Genomic DNA, 21965 nt, shown 5'->3' on the forward strand with positions numbered 1-21965 from the left:
TTGATATTACCTGCGTCTGTTTGCGAAAAAAAACTGAAATTTGGCGAAAATTTTGAAAATTTCGTAATTTTCCAACTTTGAATTTTTATGCCCTTAAATCAGAGATATGTCACACAAAATACTAAATAAGTAACATTTTCCACATGTCTACTTTAAATCAGCACAATTTTGGAAACAATTTTATTCGTTAGGGAGTTATAAGGGTTAAAAGTTGAACAGCACTGTTACAGAACCCCCCAGCACCAAGAATATGTTGTGCAGTATATGTATGTATAATAGTTTCCATGTGAAATGCATCAGTCCACAGGCTGCACCCCTGGACAAGATATTCTCTTTCTGATCTCCCCCACATTTGTAATTCCCACAGTAAATATCGGCAGGCTCCGGCCCCATGCGGCTATTGGAATGTATGTCTGGCCTGCTGTTTTCCTATTGGCCTGCCCTGTGTATCTGTGTTATATATTCTGTTTGCTGTGAATAAAGTGTGTTCTTTAGACTGGAAATACGTGGAGAATCAGTCAGCTTTTTTATGCTCTCATGTAATCAAGAAATTCCTGCCAGCGTCCTTCATTCAGACTCCAGCCAAAGCAGAGTGGACCTCCTGAAACATGGGGTGGTACTGAAAGAGGTACTACAGCCCAGTAGACCCCGTTACACTGGTGGCAGAGAGCGGGATGTGATACCCCTTCTACAGGAGGAAAGGAATGAATGGAAGACAACTACCAGAAGTTAAAGAGGACTACATTAAAAGATCTGGTGGAAGCCCGAGGGTTAATCGCCAGCAACAAAACAAAAGCGGATATGATAGCCATCATGGAACACGACAGTGAACGTGGAGGGAGGTAAAGAACAGATTGGCGTTCTATGGCCCAAACCCTGCAGTAGAGATCATACGAGAGGTGATGGATGATGTGCGTGCGGATCTGAAGGAAGAGATGGCCGAGCGGACCAGGATAGAGCTAGCCAAGATGGAGATGGCAGAGCGGACCAAAGTGGAGCTGGCCAAGATGGAGATGGCAGAGCGGAGAGAGGAGAGTCAGCGAGCAAGGGGAGCTCTGGCCTCCGCCCAGGTACCTTAAACTGTAAGCCACAAAAAGATCCAGTATAATGCCTTCCGACAGTTGGGGGAGGCAGAGGAAGACATTGATGGCTTTCTGCAGGACTTTGAGCGGCAGTGTGCCCTTCATCAAGTGAAGCCGGAGGAACGGGTTCAAATTCTGGCCAGCAAGCTGACAGGCCGGGGAGCGGACGCCTATCGCATGGTACCTGATGAGGACTGTATGGACTATGAGCGGATCAAAGAAGTGATCTTGGCCCGGTATGCGCTGACACCAGAGGCATACCGCCAAAAGTTCCGCGGACTTATAAAACGAGTAACCGATATCCACGCTGAATGGGCCTGTAAATTACGGCGGTCACTGCTACAGTGGGTACAAAGGAGCCAAGCAACCACTAAGGAGGACGTCCTCCAGCTCTTCTTGTTAGAACGATTCTTTAATGGACTAAACCCCGAGACACAGGAATGGCTTCGGGACAGGCGGCCAATGACTCTTGAGGAAGCCGCTCGTCTGGCCGATGAACATCATGACGCCAGGAGGCCTCAGTTGTCCGGATCAAAGATGGTCACTAGGGGTCCACCCATGGACCTGGAGGGCCCCAAACCACCGAAGATTGTAGGGGGACCAGCTAGAAACCCGGCCTACCACAGTTCTCCTGGGGCGCGGTGCCACACCTGCAGTGAGCTGGGCCACCTGCAAAGACAATGTCCCAACCGGACTCAGCATACCCAGTGGCCAAAGGCGGGAACAGCTACCTTCCGCCGGGCCGCTGTACACTACTACCAAGGCGAAGCTGACCCGCATTGTGGGCTACAACAAACCAAGGGGTGGAAGACATGGAGGAAGTGCTGCATGAAGTAGACCCCGTGCAGGCAGCCCGAGCAGATAATCGACCACAGCATCGACAGGTCGTGAGGGTTAATGGGAAACGCATGCAGGGACTAAGAGATTCCGGAGCAACTTTGACCCTTGTGAAGCCTCATCTCGTCCGGGACCAAGAGAAGACGGACCGGACAGTGGCAGTCCGTGTAGCAGGGGGAGCCATACAACGACTGCCCACCGCCAGGATTCACCTGAACTGGGGAGTTGGGGATGGCCTTGTTGAGGTCGGCTTGATGGAGGATTTGCCTGCAGACGTTTTGCTGGGAAATGACTTGGGGCCCATGTTGTCTGCCTTCTCGGTTGCCCCTCTGGCTGAGACATATCCTGTGACCACCCGGAGCCAAGCTCGAGCTGCGGAGGTGGAATCACACTCAGAGGAGGCACAGGTAAGACATCCCAGCCTACACGTATTCCCATAGCCAGACACATTTCTTGGGACACCCCAGATGAATTTAAGAGGGAGTTACTTGAGGATCCTTCATTGGAGGGATATCGTGAGAAGGCACAGAAGGGGAGAGGGGTACTGGAAGGGGAGCAGTTTATATGGAAGCAGGGACTCCTCTACAGGATCACAGAGCAGCATCACACAGGGACGAGCCCCACTATAAAACGACAGCTGGTAGTTCCCAAGAAGTATAGGCAGGAGTTACTGCGAATCTCTCATGACATACCCTTGGCCGGGCACTTCGGCGTCAGTCGCACCAGGCTTCGTCTGACACAAAACTACTTTTGGCCGGGGGTAACCTATTATGTTCGTCAATACTGCCAGACCTGTGACAGTTGCCAGCGCATTGGCAAGAGGGGAGATCGATGCAAGGCCAAATTACGGCCCCTCCCCATTGTGGAGGAACCATTTAGCCGAGTAGCGGTCGATCTGATAGGGCCGTTAGCCAAACCCAGTCCGTCAGGGAAAAGGTATATATTGACAGTGGTAGATTATGCCACATGGTATCCAGAGGCGGTTGCGTTACCTAACATACTGGCAGAGACGGTGGCGGCTGCCCTGCTCCAGGTTTTCTCACAGGTTGGATTTCCCCGGGAGATTATCTCAGACCAGGTTACCCAGTTTACAGCAGAGGTGACCAACCAACTAAGGAAGCTGTGTGGCGTAAAGTCCATTAGAAGCGCCCCGTACCACCCGCAAACCAATTGGTTGTGTGAACGCTTTAACGGGACGTTAAAACAACTTATTGGGACTTTTACCAGGACCTACAGGGACTGGGAGAAATTCTTGCCTCACCTCCTGTTTGCCTATTGAGAGGTGACCCAAGAGTCCACGGGATTCTCCCCATTCGAACTGGTATACGGGAGACGGGTAAGGGGACCCCTAGACTTAGTGCTAGAACACTGGGAAGGGGAGGGCATCATAGAAGGGGTACCTATTGTACCCTATGTGCTGGAATTCCGGGACCGCCTAAAGGAGCTGACCCAGGCTGTACGTGGGAACATGCAGGTGGCCCAGCGGCGCCAGCGCGTATGGTACGATCGGAGGGCTAGAGAGCGCACCTTGGAAATAGGGCAGAAGGTCCTGGTGTTAGAGCCCACTAGGCAGAACAAGTTCCAAGCTGCATGGCTGGGGCCCTACCAGGTAGTGGGGAAAATAGCCGATACCACCTATAATGTCGCCGATTGTGACGACCCCAGGGTTATCCGCATGTTCCACGTGAATATGCTGAAGCCCTATCGGGAGCGCCCTGAAGAGGTAGTGGCCATCTGTGCACCTGAAGCAGAAGATTTAGCCGGACTTCCCTTGCCTGATGTCTTAGGGGAGAGGACTCCGTCTAAAACATGGGACCAGGTACACTGGGGTGAAGACTTCGGTCCCTGGAAGAGACAGCAGGCGGAGGAGTTGTTGAGGCAGCGACAGGATGTTTTCGGGGAAACCCGGGTACACTCACCTGGCACAACACAAGGTTGAGACCCAGGATCAGACCCCCCTGCGACAACCCCCCTTCCGCTGTTGTGAATTCTGTTGTCGAACTCCCTCCTGTGGTCGTGAATGGTACTTCGGCGAGTTCTGTCCATGGACTCCCTCTGGTGGCTGTGAGTGGAGCTGCTGCTTCTGAGGTTCCTTCCACAGGTGACGTGATTTATCCTTTGGTTGGCTGCTCTATTTAACTCCACTCAGATCGTTACTCCATGCCAGCTGTCAATGTTCCTGCATTTGTTCAGTTCGCTCTTGGATCTTTCTGGTGACCTGTCTACTCCAGCAGAAGCTAAGTTCCTGCCAGTTATTATTTGTTCATTGTTGCCTTGTCCAGCTGGATATCATGATTTTGCCTTACTAGCTGGAAGCTCTGGGATGCAGAGTGGCATCTCCGCACCGTTAGTCGGTGCGGAGGTCTTTTTGCACACTCTGCATGGTCTTTTGTAGTTTTTTGTGCTGACCGCAAAGATACCTTTCCTATCCTCTGTCTATTTAGTAAGTCTGGCCTCCCTTTTCTGAAACCTGTTTCATTTCTGCGTTTGTGACTTTCATCTTTACTCACAGTCAATATATGTGGGGGGCTGCCTTTTCCTTTGGGGAATTTCTCTGAGGCAAGGTAGGCTTTATTTTCTATCTCTAGGGCTAGCTAGCTCTTAGGCTGTGAAGAGGCGTCTAGGGAGAGTCAGGAACGCTCCACGGCTATTTCTAGTAGTTGTGATAGGATTAGGGGTTGCGGTCAGCAGAGCTCCCACATCCCAGAGCTTGTCCTGTGTCAGTTTAACTATCAGGTCATGGCGGGTGCTCCTAACCACCAGGTCCATAACATTCCGCGTCCCTGAGTTTGTAGGAGAAGGGATGCGACAAGAGATACAAGAGATGTTGCGTTTAGGGGTCATTGAAGAGTCAGATAGTCCCTGGGCATCCCCCGTAGTGTTAGTGCCTAAGAAGGATGGGACTACACGGTTTTGTGTAGACTATCGTAAGCTCAATGAGAAAACAGTGACGGATGCGTATCCCATGCCGCGTGTGGATGACTTGTTAGACCGGCTGGCAGGGGCAAAGTATTTGACCACCATCGATCTATGCAAAGGCTACTGGCAGATTCCCCTTAGTCCTGATGCTATTCCCAACTCGGCATTTGTCACCCCGTTTGGCTTATTCCAGTTTCGAGTTATGCCATTCGGGATGAAGACTGCCCCGGCGACCTTCCAGAGGCTGGCTGATCGACTTCTGGATGGTCTCCAGGACTATGCGTGTGCCTACCTGGATGACATCGCCATCTACAGCGCGACATGGGAAGAGCATCTAAATCACCTAGAGACAGTATTAGATAGGATCCACAAGGCCGGAATCACCCTGAACCTAAACAAGTGTCACGTGGGCAAAGCAGAGGTTCAGTATTTAGGGCATTGGGTGGGAAGTGGGAAACAGCAACCAGAACCAGCCAAGATTGAGGCCATAGCCAAATGGCCCACCCCACGCACTAAAACCCAGGTCATGGCGTTTCTAGGGACAGCGGGGTATTGCAGGAAATTTGTTCCCAATTACAGCAGCGTAGCCAAGCCCCTCACTGATCTGACCCGTAAGAACCAACCCCGCCAGTAACCAGGACCCCAGAGTGTGAGGAAGCCTTCCGCCAACTAAAGGACGCCCTCACCAATACCCTGTATTGGCCGCACCCGATCCAACTAAACGTTTCCTTGTTCACACAGACGCTTCTATGTTTGGATTGGGGGCAGTACTGAGCCAAGTCGGGCCGGACGGCCAAGAACACCCGGTAGCTTACCTGAGTCGGAAACTACTGCCCCTTGAAGTGAGTTATGCGGCCATCGAGAAGGAGTGCCTGGCAATAGTATGGGCACTCAAAATTTACAACCATATTTGTATGGACGACAGTTTTCCCTCCTAGTCTGGCTTAATCGGGTCTCCGGAGACAACGCCAGATTACTGCGGTGGAGTTTAGCCCTACAACCTCTGGACTTCACCATCCACTACAGACCCGGCAAACAAAACTGTAACGCCGATGGACTAAGTCGACAAACGGAACTTGTACCAACCACTTCAACGGATCCCGGTGATTCGGACACGGTTTTCTCAAGACTTATTGTACTTCATGATAGTGGTAAAATTTATTTGATATTACCTGCGTCTATTTGCGAAAAAAAACGGAAATTTGGCGAAAATTTTGAAAATTTCGTAATTTTCCAACTTTGAATTTTTATGCCCTTAAATCAGAGATATGTCACACAAAATACTAAATAAGTAACATTTTCCACATGTCTACTTTAAATCAGCACAATTTTGGAAACAATTTTTTTCGTTAGTGAGTTATAAGGGTTAAAAGTTGAACAGCACTGTTACAGAACCCCCCCAGCACCAAGAATATGTTGTGCAGCATATGTATGTATAATAGTTTCCATGTGAAATGCATCAGTCCACAGGCTGCGCCCCTGGACCAGATATTCTCTTTCTGACCTCCCCCACCTTTGTAATTCCCACAGTAAATATCGGCAGGCTCCGGCCCCATGCGGCTATTGGAATGTATGTCTGGCCTGCTGTTTTCATATTGGCCTGCCCTGTGTATCTGTTATATATTCTGTTTGCTGTGAATAAAGTGTGTTCTTTAGACTGGAAATACGTGGAGAAGCAGTCAGCTTTTATATGCTCTCATGTAAATCAAGAAATTCCTGCCAGCGTCCTTCATTCAGACTCCAGCCAAAGCAGAGTGGACCTCCTGAAACACGGCGTGGTACTGAAAGAGGTACTACAGCCCAGTAGACCCTGTTACAAACTGTTTCTCACTTTTACAACACCATTTTTTTTTAGGGACCACATCACATTTGAAGTCATTTTGAGGGGTCTATATGATAGAAAATAACCAAGTGTGACACCATTCTAAAAACTGCACATGTCAAGGTGCTCAAAACCACATTCAAGACGTTTATTAACCCTTCTGGTGCTTCACAGGAATTTTTGGAATGTTAAAAAAAAAAAAATGAACATTTATTTTTTGTTCACAAAAAATTTACTTCAGCTCCAATTTGTTTTATTTTACCAAGGGTAACAGGAGAAAATAGACCCCAAAAGTTGTTGTACAATTTGTCCTGAGTACCTAGATACCCCATATGTGGAGGTAAACCACTGTTTGGGTGCATGGCAGAGCTCGGAAGGGAAGGAGCGCCATTTCACTTTTCAATGCAAAATTGGCTGGAATTGAGATGGGAAGCAATGTTGCTTTTGGAGAGCCACTAATGTGCCTAATCATTGAAACCCCCTACAAGTGACACCATTTTGGAAAGTAGACCCCCTAAGGAATTTATCTAGATGTCTGGTGATCAATTTGACCCAAAAATGCTTCACAGAAGCTTATAATGTAGAGCTGTAAAAATAAAAAAAATAATATATTTTCACAAAAATGAAATGATTTTCGCCCCCAATTTTTCATTTTCCCAAGGCTACTAGAAGAAATTGGACCCCAAAAGTTGTTGTGCAATTTGTCCTGAGTATGCCGATACCCCATATGTGGGGGTAAACCACTGTTTGGGTGCATGGTAGAGCTTGGAAGGGAAGGAGCGCTGTTTGACGTTTCAATGCAAAATTGGCTGGAATTAAGATGGGACGCCATGTTGCATTTGGAGAGCCCCTGATGTGCCTAAACATTGAAACCCCCCACAAGTGATACCATTTTCAAAAGTAGACCCCCTAAGGATCTTATCTAGATATGTTGTGAGAGCTTAGAACCCCCAAGTGTTTCACTACAGTTTATGACGCAGAGCCGTGAAAATAAAAATTAATTTTTTTCCCACAAAAATTATTTTTTTAACCCCCAGTTTTGTATTTTCCCAAGGGTAACAGGAGAAATTGGACCAATTTGTCCTGAGTACGCTGATACCCCATATGTGGGGGGACCACCATTTGGGCACATGGCAGAGCTCGGAAGGGAAGGAGCACCATTTGGAATGCAGACTTAGATGGTGTAACAGGGTCTACCAATCCGGGGTACCTCTTTCAGTACCACCCTGTGTTTCCGGAGGTCCACTCTGCTTTGGCTGGAGTCTGAATTAAGGACGCTGGCTGGAATTCCTTGATTACATGGGCGCATATAAAAGATCACTGCTTCTCCACGTATTTCCAGTCTGACAACACTTTACTCACAGGACACAGAATACATAACACAGATACAGAGGGAAGGCCAATAGAAAAGTGGCAGGCCAGACATACATTACAATAGCCGCAGGTGGCCGGAGCCTGCCGATATTTACTGCGGGAATTACAAAGTTGGGGGGCAGACAAAAGGGGAATGTCGTGTCCCCTCTGCCCAGGGGCGCAGCCTGTGGGCTGATGCATTAGGGACATGCATCTCACATGGAACCTATTATACATATATATAACTGCACAACATATTTTGGGTGCTGAGTGGTTCCGTAACACGGCTCCCCTTTTCAGCGATGCGATCGGCATACACAGTCTGATCCTTAACGGATCAGTTTGGGGATGACCAAAGTTTATGGGGTTGGTACAAGTTCCGTTTGTCGACTTAGGCTACTTTCACACAAGCGTTGGAATCTCCCCGTTGCAATGCGTCGGGCCGAGATTCCGACGCTAGCGTTTGATGCGCCGCACAATGGGTGTAGCGGATGCATTTCTCCGGCGCATCCAATGCCCCATTGTGAGGAGCGGGGAGGTGGGGGCGGAGTTCCGGCCGTGCATGCGCAGTCGGAAAAAGCGGTCCGTCGGCAGCAAAAAACGTTACATTTAACGTTTTTGCTCCCGGCGGTCCGCCAAAACACGGCGCAACCGTCGCACGATGGTTACGACGTGTGGCAATGCGTTGCAATGCGTCGCTAATGTTAACATAGTAACATAGTTAGTAAGGCCGAAAAAAGACATTTGTCCATCCAGTTCAGCCTATATTCCATCATAATAAATACCCAGATCTACGTCCTTCTACAGAACCTAATAATTGTATGATACAATATTGTTCTGCTCCAGGAAGACATCCAGGCCTCTCTTGAACCCCTCGACTGAGTTCGCCATCACCACCTCCTCAGGCAAGCAATTCCAGATTCTCACTGCCCTAACAGTAAAGAATCCTCTTCTATGTTGGTGGAAAAACCTTCTCTCCTCCAGACGCAAAGAATGCCCCCTTGTGCCCGTCACCTTCCTTGGTATAAACAGATCCTCAGCGAGATATTTGTATTGTCCCCTTATATACTTATACATGGTTATTAGATCGCCCCTCAGTCGTCTTTTTTCTAGACTAAATAATCCTAATTTCACTAATCTATCTGGGTATTGTAGTTCTCCCATCCCCTTTATTAATTTTGTTGCCCTCCTTTGTACTCTCTCTAGTTCCATTATATCCTTCCTGAGCACCGGTGCCCAAAACTGGACACAGTACTCCATGTGCGGTCTAACTAGGGATTTGTACAGAGGCAGTATAATGCTCTCATCATGTGTATCCAGACCTCTTTAAATGCACCCCATGATCCTGTTTGCCTTGGCAGCTGCTGCCTGGCACTGGCTGCTCCAGGTAAGTTTATCATTAACTAGGATCCCCAAGTCCTTCTCCCTGTGAGATTTACCCAGTGGTTTCCCGTTCAGTGTGTAATGGTGATATTGATTCCTTCTTCCCATGTGTATAACCTTACATTTATCATTGTTAAACCTCATCTGCCACCTTTCAGCCCAAGTTTCCAACTTATCCAGATCCATCTGTAGCAGAATACTATCTTCTCTTGTATTAACTGCTTTACATAGTTTCGTATCATCTGCAAATATCGATATTTTACTGTGCAAACCTTCTACCAGATCATTAATGAATATGTTGAAGAGAACAGGTCCCAATACCGACCCCTGCGGTACCCCACTGGTCACAGCGACCCAGTTAGAGACTATACCATTTATAACCACCCTCTGCTTTCTATCACTAAGCCAGTTACTAACCCATTTACACACATTTTCCCCCAGACCAAGCATTCTCATTTTGTGTACCAACCTCTTGTGCGGCACGGTATCAAACGCTTTGGAAAAATCGAGATATACCACATCCAATGACTCACCGTGGTCCAGCCTATAGCTTACCTCTTCATAAAAACTGATTAGATTGGTTTGACAGGAGCGATTTCTCATAAACCCATGCTGATATGGAGTTAAACAGTTATTCTCATTGAGATAATCCAGAATAACATCCCTCAGAAACCCTTCAAATATTTTACCAACAATAGAGGTTAGACTTACTGGCCTATAATTTCCAGGGTCACTTTTAGAGCCCTTTTTGAATATTGGCACCACATTTGCTATGCGCCAGTCCTGCGGAACAGACCCCGTCGCTATAGAGTCCCTAAAAATAAGAAATAATGGTTTATCTATTACATTACTTGGTTCTCTTAGTACTCGTGGGTGTATGCCTTAATGTTAATCTATGGGGCAAAAACGCATCCTGCAAACAACTTTGCAGGATGCGTTTTTTGCCATAAACGACGCATTGCGACGTATCGCAATAAAAGCTAGTGTGAAAGTAGCCTTAGTCCATCGGCATTAGTTTCTTTGCCGGGTCTGTAGTGGATGGTGAAGTCCAGAGGTTGTAGGGCTAAACTACACCGCAGCAATCTGGCGTTGTCTCTGGAGACTCGACTAAGGGATTATAACTGCACAACATATTCTGGGTGCTGAGTGGTCCCGTAACACGTAACAGATGGATTGATCTGCAGGCGTCACGTTGCATTTGCAGAGCCCCTGATGTACCTAAACAGTAGAAACAACCCAAAAGTGACCCCATATTGGAACCTAGACCCCCCAAGGAACTTATCTAGATGTGTTGTGGGAACTTTGAACCCCCAAGTATTTCACTACAGTTTATAACGCAGAGCCGTGAAAATAAAAAAATCATTTTTTTCCTACAAAAATTTTTTTAGCCTCCAAATTTTTATTTTCCCAAGGGTAACAAGAGAAATTGGGCCCCAATAAGTTGTTGTCTAATTTCTCCTGAGTACGCCGATACCCCATATGTTGGGGTAAACCCCTGTTTGGGTGCACGGGAGAGCTCGGAAGGGAAGGAGCACTGTTATACCTTTTCAACGCAGAATTGGCTGGAATTGAGATCAGACACCATGTCGCGTTTGGAGAGCCCTGATGTGCCTAAACAGTGGAAACCCCCAATTGTAACTGAAAGCCTAACCCAAACACACCCCTAACCCCAACACACTCCTAACCCTAATCCCAACCATAACCCTAACCACACCCCTAACCCTGACACACCCCTAACCCTAATCCCAACCGTAAATGTAATCCAAACCCAAGCCCTAACCCTAGCCCTAACGCTATCCGTAACCCTAGCCCTAACCCTAACTGTAATCCAAACCCTAACCGTAACCCTAGCCCTAACCGTAATGGGAAAATGGAAATAAATACATTTTTTAATTTTTTTTATTTTTCCCTAACTAAGGGGGTGATGAAGGGGGGTTTGATTTACTTTTATAGCGGATTTTTATGATTGGCAGCCGTCAAACACTAAAAGACGCTTTTTATTGCAAAAAATATTTTTTGGCGTTACCACATTTTGAGAGCTATAATTTTTCCACATTTTGGTCCACAGAGTCATGTGAGGTCTTGTTTTTTGCGGGACGAGTTACCGTTTTTATTGGTAACCCTTTTGGGCACATGACGTTTTTTGATCGCTTTTATTCCAATTTTTGTGAGGCAGTATGACCAAAAGACAGCTATTCATGAATTTCTTTTTTTTTTTTTTTTGGGGGGGGGGGGGGGGCGTTTATAACGTTCTGCGTTTGGTAAAATGGATAAAGCAGTTTTATTTCTCGGGTTAGTACGATTACAGCGATACCTCATTTATATCATTTTTTTATGTTTTGGCGCTTTTGTAAGAAAAAATATTTTAAAGAAGAAAATATTTTTGCATCGCTTTATTCTGAGGACTATAACTTTTTTATTTCTTCGCTGATGATGCTGTATGGCGGCTCCTTTTTTGCGGGACAAGATGATGCTTTCAGCGGTACCATGGTTATTTATATCCATCTTTTTGATCACGTGCTATTCCACTTTTTGTTCGGTGGTATGATAAAGCGTTGTTTTTTGCCTCTTTTTTTATGGTGTTGACTGAAGTGGTTAACTAGTGGGACAGATTTATAGGTCGGGTCGTTACGGACGCAGCAATACTAAATATGTGTATTTTTATTTTCGTTTTTATTATTATTTAAAGGAATGTATTTATTGGAACAATATATATATATTTTTTTATTTTTTTTTACTTTTTTACTTTGCCTTGGGGGGGGAAGACATCACAGTAAAGTGAGATCGCTGATCTGACACTTTACTGTGCACTGTGTCAGACAGCGATCTGACATGCACAGCAGGGAGGCTTCCCGGTGCCTGCTCTGAGCAGGCGCTGGTAAGCCACCTCCCTGCAGGACCCGGATGCAGCCCCGCAGCCATTTTGGATCCGGGGCCTGCAGGGAGATGAAGGTAGGAGACCCTCGGAGCAACGCGAGCACATCGCATTGCTCCGAGGGTCTCAGGGAAGCCCGCAGGGAGCCCCCTCCCTGCGCGATGCTTCCCTATACCGCCAGAACGATCATGTTTGATCGCAGTGTGGCGGGGGTTAATGTGCCGGCGGCGGTCCGTGACCGATCCTGGCACATATTGCCGGATGTCAGCTGCGATAGTCAGCTGACATCAGGCCACGATCGGCCGCGCTCCTCCCATTAGCGCAGCTGATCGCGCTGGACGTACTATCCCATCCCTGGAAATTAAGTTTCAGGTCACCTTGACTGGATAGTACGTCCAATGGGATTAAGCAGATCATGCCAGGCACAGCTCCTTTAGTCATGAAATTACGTGGATGTTTAATGTCGGAAGGCAGGGCCAGAGTCAACACCCGGCACACCCAGGCAAGTGCCAGAGACCTGGACAAACGGGGGGCGTAACTACCGCTGTCACAGATGTAAGCGCACAAGGCCTGGCTGATGAGGTTACCCTCCAACACAATCAAATACTTCAGCTGGATGTCTGTTTTTGGATGCACACTCAGCAGAAGTACCGTATATACTCGAATATAAGCCAACCCGAGTATCAGCCGAGACCCCTAATTTTGCCTCAAAATACTGGGAAAACCTAATGACTTGAGTATAAGCCTAAGGTGGAAAATGCAGCTACCGGTCAATGTCAAAAATAAAAATAGATAACAATAAAAGTAAAAAGTTAAAGTTTAAGTTTTATTGAGACATCAGTAGGTTAAGTGTTGTTGAATATACATATTGAATCAGGAGCCCCATATAATGCTCCATACAGTTCATGATGGGCCCCATAAGATGCTCCATACAAAATACGCCCCATATAAATTTCCATAAAGTCCCCATAAGATACTCCATATTAAAATATGTCCCATATAATGCACAAATGTTGATTATGACCCCATAAGATGCTCCATACAGACATTTGCCCCATATACCGCTGCACAAATGCAGACTATGGCCCCATAAGATGCTCCATAGACACATTTGCCCCGTATAATACTCCACGAGTGCTGATTATGGCCCCATAAAATGCTCCATAGACTATTATGCCCCATATGCTGTTGCTGCGATTTAAAAAAAAAAAAAAAAAAAAAAATTACATACTCCCCTCTCGTCGCTCAGGACTCTGGCACTTGCTATAGTCACCTTTCCCTGTTCCACTGCCGGGGCGCCACTGTGTCTTTCCCGTCCTCCGCACTGATGCTCAGGCAGAGGGCGCACACTAACCACGTCATCGCGCCCTCTGACCTGAGCGTCACAGGCAGATAACGTGGAAGACTGCATCCGGCGGTGGAACGAGGAGAGGTGAATATATCTGTGCTCGCCCTCCCCATTATACTCACGGCGCGATCCCTGGCAGCTTCCCTTATGGTTTTCTCCGGGCGCGGCAGCTCTTCCAGCATTGTGTGGTCACTGGTACCGCTCATTACAGTAATGAATATGCGGCTCCACCCCTATGGGAGTGGAGTCGCGTCCATATTCATTACTGCAATGAGGGGTACCATGTGACCGATCAAAGCTAGCAGAGCTGCCGCGCTCAGAGACCATCGGAAATGCAGGGACCTCGCCAGGAGCAGGTGAGTATGTCACAGCAGCGGCTCCCCCTCCGACCCCCCAGGGACAATGACTCGAGTATAAGCCTAGAGGGGCACTTTCAGCCTAAAAAAATGGGCTGAAAATCTTGGCTTATACTCGAGTATATACGGTATATAGCAGTGTACAAAACTCTCGGGTACATGCACAGCAATACACGATGCTGGCCAGAGGCCAGCAGCTAACATTGGTGAGCATGTGACCGGGGGCACACGTCAGTGACGTCATGCACTCCAAATGCGTGCACATTTAAGTGTCCGCTTCAGAAGAGGACGCCACGAGGCGGTGAAATCGAGGGAAGGTATGCATTTATTTTTTTAAAATTAGTAAGTACACAGTGGCCATACTACTACACAAATGACTATGGGCTGTGTATTCTACAACACGGATAGCTATGGGCTGTGCATTAGATATGGTAGTAAATTATACTATATGGAGTGTGAGGCAGTGACTGGTGTCACATGTGAGGGTCGCTGTGTGTTCCTTCCAGGATGCACACGGAGGCGTATTTAGGGCCATGGGAGTGCAATGCCGTCACAGGCATAGCTGTGATTGCAATGCAGAATAAAAGTAAGTACAGTTAGTCCTCGGGTTACAACGTTCTCGAGTTACATCGTTTCGTGGTTACAACGCTTTATATGACGCCTCATTCCGACTTACACGGTTTTGTGTCGTAAGTCGAACTACATGCAACTACGTGCAGCATCGGAAGACTAGAGTCCAGTACTGTACACTGTACCCGGTTACACGAGGAAAACTTGTCTCCTGCACGCCATAACACCCTAATTATGTGTTAGGATAGGTGTTTGGATAGGGTAAGTGTTTGCAGTACTGTACTGTTATTATGGTACAGTACTGTATGAATGTATGGTCCGACTTACATCGAAATTCGGTTTACAACGCCGCGTAAGAACGGATCAACGGCATAAATCGAGGACTACCTGTATAGGTCTTGGACAAGCAATTTGTCCAGGGCAGAGTTAAGAAAACCTGCTGGGCTTTTTTGGACCATGGCCACAGATTCCAGTTAAAAACCCTGCTGTAAAGGTTTTGGGTGTGTCAGTGCCAGTCTGTTTTTGCAAGGTGCAGAGCGGAAGGCTCTGCAGAGCTCCCCCTGTGTGAGACAACATAGGCAAGCAGAGCCAAAAAAAACCAAAGGAGCTGAAAGGCCTGGGACCCACAGCATACACGATGGTGCAGTCACCCACTTTAACTGGTCTCGGAGGTGGACTGGCGTGTCTATTGGCAGCAATCTGGAGAATATGTTTCCCGGCTGTGATCGGAGGATATCGTGTGCTGTGTATTTTTGTGCGTTGAACTTTAAGAGACATTTTGCTTTGAACTTTGCTGGGTCACTGCACAGCGTGGATACTGCTGTACTACAGGAGGAATGTGTGCTGTGGATTATACCAAAAGAAGGACTATGGTCAGTGCATTATACAAAAGGGTATGGGCTGTGTATTATACTAATATGGATGTGCACTATAGTATATAAAGGAATATGGAGGACTATGGGGGTGCATTATACTATATGGAGGACAATGGACTGTGCATTATACTATATGGAGGACTATGGGATGCATTATATTATATGTATGGAATTGTAGAATTTGCAACAGAGATCACTCATGTAATGTAAGAAGTGAAATCTTTGCATTGTTCTATACCTATATTTCTCTGCTGTATCTGTGCATCATGAGTCGTGGTATGTGTTAAAGTAGCGCACTGAGACTTTTGCCTGTGACCCATGAAAAACTGGAGCCAGCCCTGTCGGAAGGGGTTAATATTTTTCTGTAGCTTTTTTTCTGACTGCAGGGTGCAACTTACTGTAAAATTCAGTTGAGGTATACACAGCAGCAAAAACATTCTCCACTAGATAAAACATCTAGTTTAAAGAAGAGGGATCAATGTCACTAATTTTAATGCACTAGGAGAGAATAGAAAGGTAACTGATCCACTGTTTGTGTTTTTTTGTAGTATGTGTATCATACGCATAGTATTACAGAATGCACAATCTCTGCAGCACAGACATATACACAACATTGCTGCTTGAATACAACTGTTGTATAGATACACTCTGCTGCACACTTGTATACACAACCAAATTTTAAGTTCCTTACAGTTCTCTCGGTGATCAGGAAGTTAAGTGGCATCATTCTCCTGGATCACAGGAAACTTCCGGACTATAAGTCACACTTTTTACCAAGAAATATGTTGCTAAAAAAAGTGCATTTACAATCCAAAAAATAGAATTAGAACTTACCGGTAATTCGGTTTCTTCCACGACAGCATAGGTGGAGGATGTCTCCATTCACTAATGGGGGGACAGGAAGCACAAGGAGGTTAAAAGGCCCCTCCTACCTCCAGATCGCCAGTGACTTATAACGGATACCATAGCACTAGCTACCTTAATAAACCCAGGATAAATCCAAAGGAAGGGATGGAATTAGTGCTGTCATGGAAGGTTCCTAGAAACTGAATTACCGGTAAGTTCTAATTCTATTTTCTCTAGTCACCTTCCACGACTGCATAGGAGGAGTACCAACCAATTCAGCACTAGGGGAGGGGATCAATAGCCTGGATAACTTTCCGGCCAAAGACTAGATCCCGGTTGGACAATAAGTCCAATCTATAGTGTTTGGTAAATGTATGTGGTGAAGACCAAGTTGCGGCCCTGCAGATCTGCTCGATGGAAGCGCCCGCTCGTTCAGCCCATGAAGTTGATGTAGATCTTGTAGAGTGAGCCCTGACTCCAGTTGGCGGTGTTAGCTTTTGGGCTTGATATGCTTCTTGAATAGCCCTCTTAATCCAGCTAGAGATGGTGCTTTTTGCCACCTTCTTCCCTTTTTTCTGACCTGACATATGGACAAACAGGTTTTGGTCAGGCCTGAAAGAGTTTGTCTGTTCAAGGTAGTGCATGATGATACGTCTAACGTTAAGAGTATGGAATTCTTCCTCTCTAGAGTTTGTCGGATTCTGACAGAAAGAGGGAAGGATGATGTTTTTAGATCGGTGAAAATCAGACACCACTTTAGGTAGAAAAAAGGGATCCAGACGGAGATTTATGGAGTCGTCTGTTATTATCAAGTAGAGTTCTCTTACTGATAGGGATTGAAGCTCTCCCACCCTTCTTGCAGTGGTTATTGCCACTAGAAAGGCAGCTTTGTACGATAGAAATTGAGGAGAGCAAGACGACAGGGGCTCAAACTGTGCTTGAGTGAGACCCTTGAGGACCAGGTTTAAATCCCAAGAGGGAACAACTGGTTGTTTCCCAGGTTGCAATCTGAGAGCTGATACCATAAACCTCTTGACCCAACGATGGTTGGCCAGCTCCTGATCGAAAACAGCACTGAGAGCAGAGACTTGAACCTTCAATGTGCTAGGTCTAAGCCCTAACTCTAAACCGCGCTGAGGAAAATCTAATATTTTTTATATATTTGGACGGAGAGGATCAGGAGTACTAGGAAGACAAAAGGTGGAGAAGGTCTTCCACACCTTACTGTAGATTGCATTTGAGACAGGTTTCTTGGATCTTTGTAAGGTTGAAATCACTGCATCCGATAGTCCCCGCCTTTAGGACCCGGGTTTCAGCAGCCAGGCTGCTAGGTTCCATTTCCGGGGGTTGCAATGTTGAAAGGACCCTTGAATAAGAAGATCGGCATCCACTGGTAAGAGAATTAGCCCATCTATATGTAGTTCGACAATGAGGTTGAACCAACTCCTCTTCGGCCATGCTGGGGCTACCAGTATGGTAGGTACCTGTTCCTCTCGTATCTTCCGCAGGACTTTCGCCACCAGAGGAACTGGTGGGAATGCGTATGCCAGTCGAAAGTTCCACATCTGAACCATGGCATCTACCCCTCTGGGATTGTCCCTGGTATTTAGGGAAAAAAAGGTCTTTACTTGGGCATTCTGACCTGAGGCAAAGAGATCTTTCTCCGGAAGGCCCCATTTGTCCACCAGCATCCTGAAAGTTCTTCTGTTCAGGCTCCACTCCCCAGGTTGAATGGCCTGACGACTCAGGAAATCCGCCTGGGGGTTTGATGACCCCTTCAGATGGACTGCTGTGAGAGAAAGAAGGTTTTTTTTCTGCCAACCAAAAAATTTGACTCGAGATGCCCGCCAAGCTGTTGAATTTTGAGCTCCCCTGATGTTTGAGATGGGCGACCGTAGTTGTGTTGTCCGAGTAAATCTGGACATGTTTTCCTGAAATTAAGCTGCTTGCTGCTTTGAGGGCTTCCTCCACTGCTTTCAGTTCCCTGAAATTGGAGGATTTGGCACTTATTGTCTGACTTCAGAGGTCCTGAAACGGAGTATGCAAGATTACTGCTCCCCAACCCCGCTTGCTGGCGTCTGTTGTGATTGTCACAAGAGGAGATTGTGACCAGCTTACCCCCCTGCGAATATTTCTGGGGTTCAACCCACCATGCAAGCGATGCCTTCACTTGACCTGGGGTAAACACTGTTTTGTTTAGTGAACCTGGATTTCCATCCCAGTTTGCAAGAATGTGGGCCTGGAGGACTCTGGAATGGGCCTGAGCCCATGACACTGACTGGATACATGCCGTCATGGAGCCCAGGACCGACATACTTTCCCGTATGTTCAGAGATCTGCTTTCTCTGAAGTCTATCACCTTTTTTGTTAGGGCCCGAAGATGGTCTTCCGGGAGAAAAGACTTCTGTCTCACCGAGTCCAGTAGGACACCCAGGAACCTTCTTGCTCTGGAAGGCTGTAACCGAGATTTTTTAAATTCGGAAGCCACCCTAATGTCTGGAGAATGTCCAGGGTTCTCGCAACACGATAGGTGAGAGTCTGAGCTGAAGGGGCTATTAGCAGCAGATCGTCCAGGTAAGGGATGATACAGATTCCCTGTTTGCGGATATGAGACACTCTCTCTGCCATTATCCTTGAGAAAACTCTTGGAGCTGAAGAGATTCTAAAAGGGAGCACGTTGAACTGAAAGTGAGTCACCGGCTGATTGAACTGAATCGCAAACCTGAGAAATTTTCTGTGACGGTGGTGAATGGGCACATGAAAGTAAGCGTCTTTTACGTCTATTGTTACCATAAAGAACCCTGGACCTATTAGGGGAACGGCAGACTTCACGGATTCCATCTTGAATCTGTGGTATACAATATGCCGATTCAGCTCTTTCAGGTTTATTATGACTCTTGGTTCTCCTGTTGTTTTTTTACAGGAATAATTGGGAATGATGTCCTACACCTCATTCTTCTGGGGGTATCTGAGAAACTGCATTGGATTTTAGCAGGTCCCTCAGACCTGTCATCATTGAAAAATCTCTCTGAGACGACGGGGAGGTAATCCGTAGACTCCAAGAGGGGGGGATAAGAATTCTATCAGAAGGCCCTCTTGTGTTATGTTGAGGACCCACTGGGATTCGGACATGGCCCGCCAGTGATGGACGAATTTTGCGAGCCTCCCCCCCACTGGGATGGAGTCCTTTCTCCTGCTGCTGTTGCTGGTGAATGAGGATATTTTTTCCGCTCCCTTTGGCATAGCTTCATCTCCTCGTTTTACCTTTACCTCTTGTTTGAGGGGTACTTGACTGGGGGGGCATGAAAAAAACTCTTCCTGATAGGCTTTTGCTCTGGAAGGGCCTTTTTCCTATCTGTGGCCTTTTCTAGAATTTCCTCTAGAGAGGGGCCAAATAGGTAGTCACCTTTAAAGGGTATTGAGCACAACTTAATTTATTTTGGAGGTTACGTCACCACTCCACATCTTAAGCTAGAGTGCTCTTCATGCAGAATTGGACTGCACTAGAGACCTAGCAGCAATCCTAATAGTCTCCATGGAGGCGTCTGAGAGAAAGGTCGAAGCCCTTGATGTGCCCTGAGAAATATGCTTCTCAAGTTCATCTATCCAGTGAGAAAGGGCTCTAGCGACACAGGTAGCCGCACTGTTAGACTTTAAACCAGAGGCGGACGTTTCCCAGGATTTTTTTAATAGACTCTCCATTTTTCTATCTAATGGATCCCTTAGCTGGGAAGAGTCTTCAAAAGGGAGTGAAGTTTTCTTAGCCACTCTTGCCACCTGTATGTCCACCCTTGGTACATCCCAGGAGGGGGAACCTGCTTCTAAGGGAAACCTGTGTCTCATTTCTGATGGTATGACTAGCCGCTTTTCCCACTCCTGAGATATCATGTCTATGATGTTTTGGTGTACTGGGAACCCCATTCGCTTTTCTGACTTCAATCCTCCAAACATTTCATCTTGAATAGTTTGAGATATAGGTTCCTCCATTAGCCATATAGTGCTGCGCACTGCCATCACTAGTTCATCAATGTAATCCGAGGAGAAAAGATACTTTCTTGCTTCGGAAATTTTATAACTAGAAGTTTCACCCCATTTTTCCGAAGAGGAAGAATAGGAACGGTTAGAATCGGAGTCAGAATCCTTAGTTTGAATCTTCCTTTTTTTGGAAGGAGAGGATTTTGCGGAGGAGGAGGCATAGGAGGATTGAAGGCAGCTAAGGAAGATTGTACTTCACTCCTGACAAGGGTACGGATTTCTCTAGCAGGAAAGGCTGCTCGGCTCTAACGATTTTGTCCGTGCAGGCCTGACAGATTCTTCTCCCATAAGGAGAGAAGCTTTATACTGCAGATCGCACATTTTGCTGTTTTCTTGGCCGGGTTTCTCTGGGCAGACTTGTCTCCCTAAAATAAAGGGAGAGTGGAGTCGGGAATTAAAATAGGCCCCCATCACCCTGGGCACGGACCCACCCCGCAACCTACTTACAGGAGCTGGGGCAGCGCTGGGCTCTACAGATGTAGGGCAGGAAGCACCATCCATACTGAAGGGATCAGTCTTACCTGGAGGTGTCTTCAGGCTGGTTTATATAGCCATAAACCCAGCCCCCAGCGCAGGTGAAAACACAGTCCCCTCCTCATCCTCGGGTCCAAGCAGGCCTCCACGTGGGGTGACGCGCTATCTGCGGTGTCCGAAGGCCGTGGAGCCGGAACAAGGCGGCTGGGTGGAATGCAGAAATCGGAAGTGACGCTCGCGCAACCGCCAACGTCACTTCCGGGACGCCGACCCGCAGGAGGATGAGGAACATGGCGGTGAGCTCAGGAGAACACCGCCGGGGATCACTGGCCCGCTTTACCTCAATGAGGCGCGGGTGGGCCAGGACAGGTCCCGAGTCCGGATGAGACGGGAGCAGCGCAACATGTGGAGGAAGGCAGAGCCCACGACCACCACTGCCCGGTTAAAGCGCAGGTATGCTACGGTCACCGGCCACGCAGCATAGAAAAACCTCTCCATTCCCCGTGGGGGACAGGAAAGACACTGGGAATCTTGGGGTAGGAGGGGCCTTTTAACCTCTTTGTGCTTCCTGTCCCCCATTAGGGAATGGAGACATCCTCCACCTATGCTGTTGTGGAAGGTAACTAGAGAAAAATCCTCTACATTTTCAATTGAAAGAATAACTTTACTTCTGCATACATTAGAACTGAATTTTAATATCAGATATAAAAAACAAACAAAAAAAAAAAACACCAACCTTATAATCGTTGCTCCACAAATTACAGACTTCAAGTTTGTTTAAAACAAATTTCAGTAATGCGTGAAATTCCTCACAGGTACAATCTTCTATCACTCTGTTTATTAAATGTTGCAGCTCTATTTCAGCATCTTGGAGTATCTCATTGACGAACCAGGGACCTCAAAAGGAAGGGAAAAAAAAGCTGTCAAAACAGCTAGAAAAAACACTTCTTTGATAAATTATCCTCTAATATAAAAAAATTGTACCTGACATTTCTTCTAAATATGAAACAAATGCACAGGGATCTGCCAACACAAAGTAGCAAGTATTTGTAAAGTGTAAAGGAAATAATACATGGCTTTCTAATTATTTTAAAACTATAAATCTGAAAATTGTGATGAGTATTAACTCGCCCTAAGTCAATATTTTGTAGGACCACCTACAAAGGTGCATGCATTTGGAGTATGTCTCT

At 46.8% G+C, this 21965-nt stretch overlaps 1 protein-coding gene across 2 annotated transcripts in view; it reads right to left on the reverse strand.

Annotated features, from left to right (window-relative positions):
- URB2 (URB2 ribosome biogenesis homolog) overlaps nt 1-21965 on the reverse strand; it is a 290020-nt gene that overhangs the window by 125668 nt on the left and 142387 nt on the right. The window contains exons 5-6 of one of the 2 annotated variants that reach the window (XM_069753058.1): nt 21760-21798; nt 21512-21672 (exon numbers count right to left, since the gene is read on the reverse strand). In XM_069753058.1, coding sequence (XP_069609159.1) covers nt 21512-21672; nt 21760-21798 — 200 coding nt within the window. The remainder of the gene's footprint in view (nt 1-21511; nt 21673-21759; nt 21799-21965) is intronic. The other variant, XM_069753059.1, reaches the window with a different exon arrangement.

This window comes from Ranitomeya imitator, chromosome 2 (assembly GCF_032444005.1).
Source record: "Ranitomeya imitator isolate aRanImi1 chromosome 2, aRanImi1.pri, whole genome shotgun sequence".
Classification (NCBI taxonomy): Eukaryota; Metazoa; Chordata; class Amphibia; order Anura; family Dendrobatidae; genus Ranitomeya; species Ranitomeya imitator.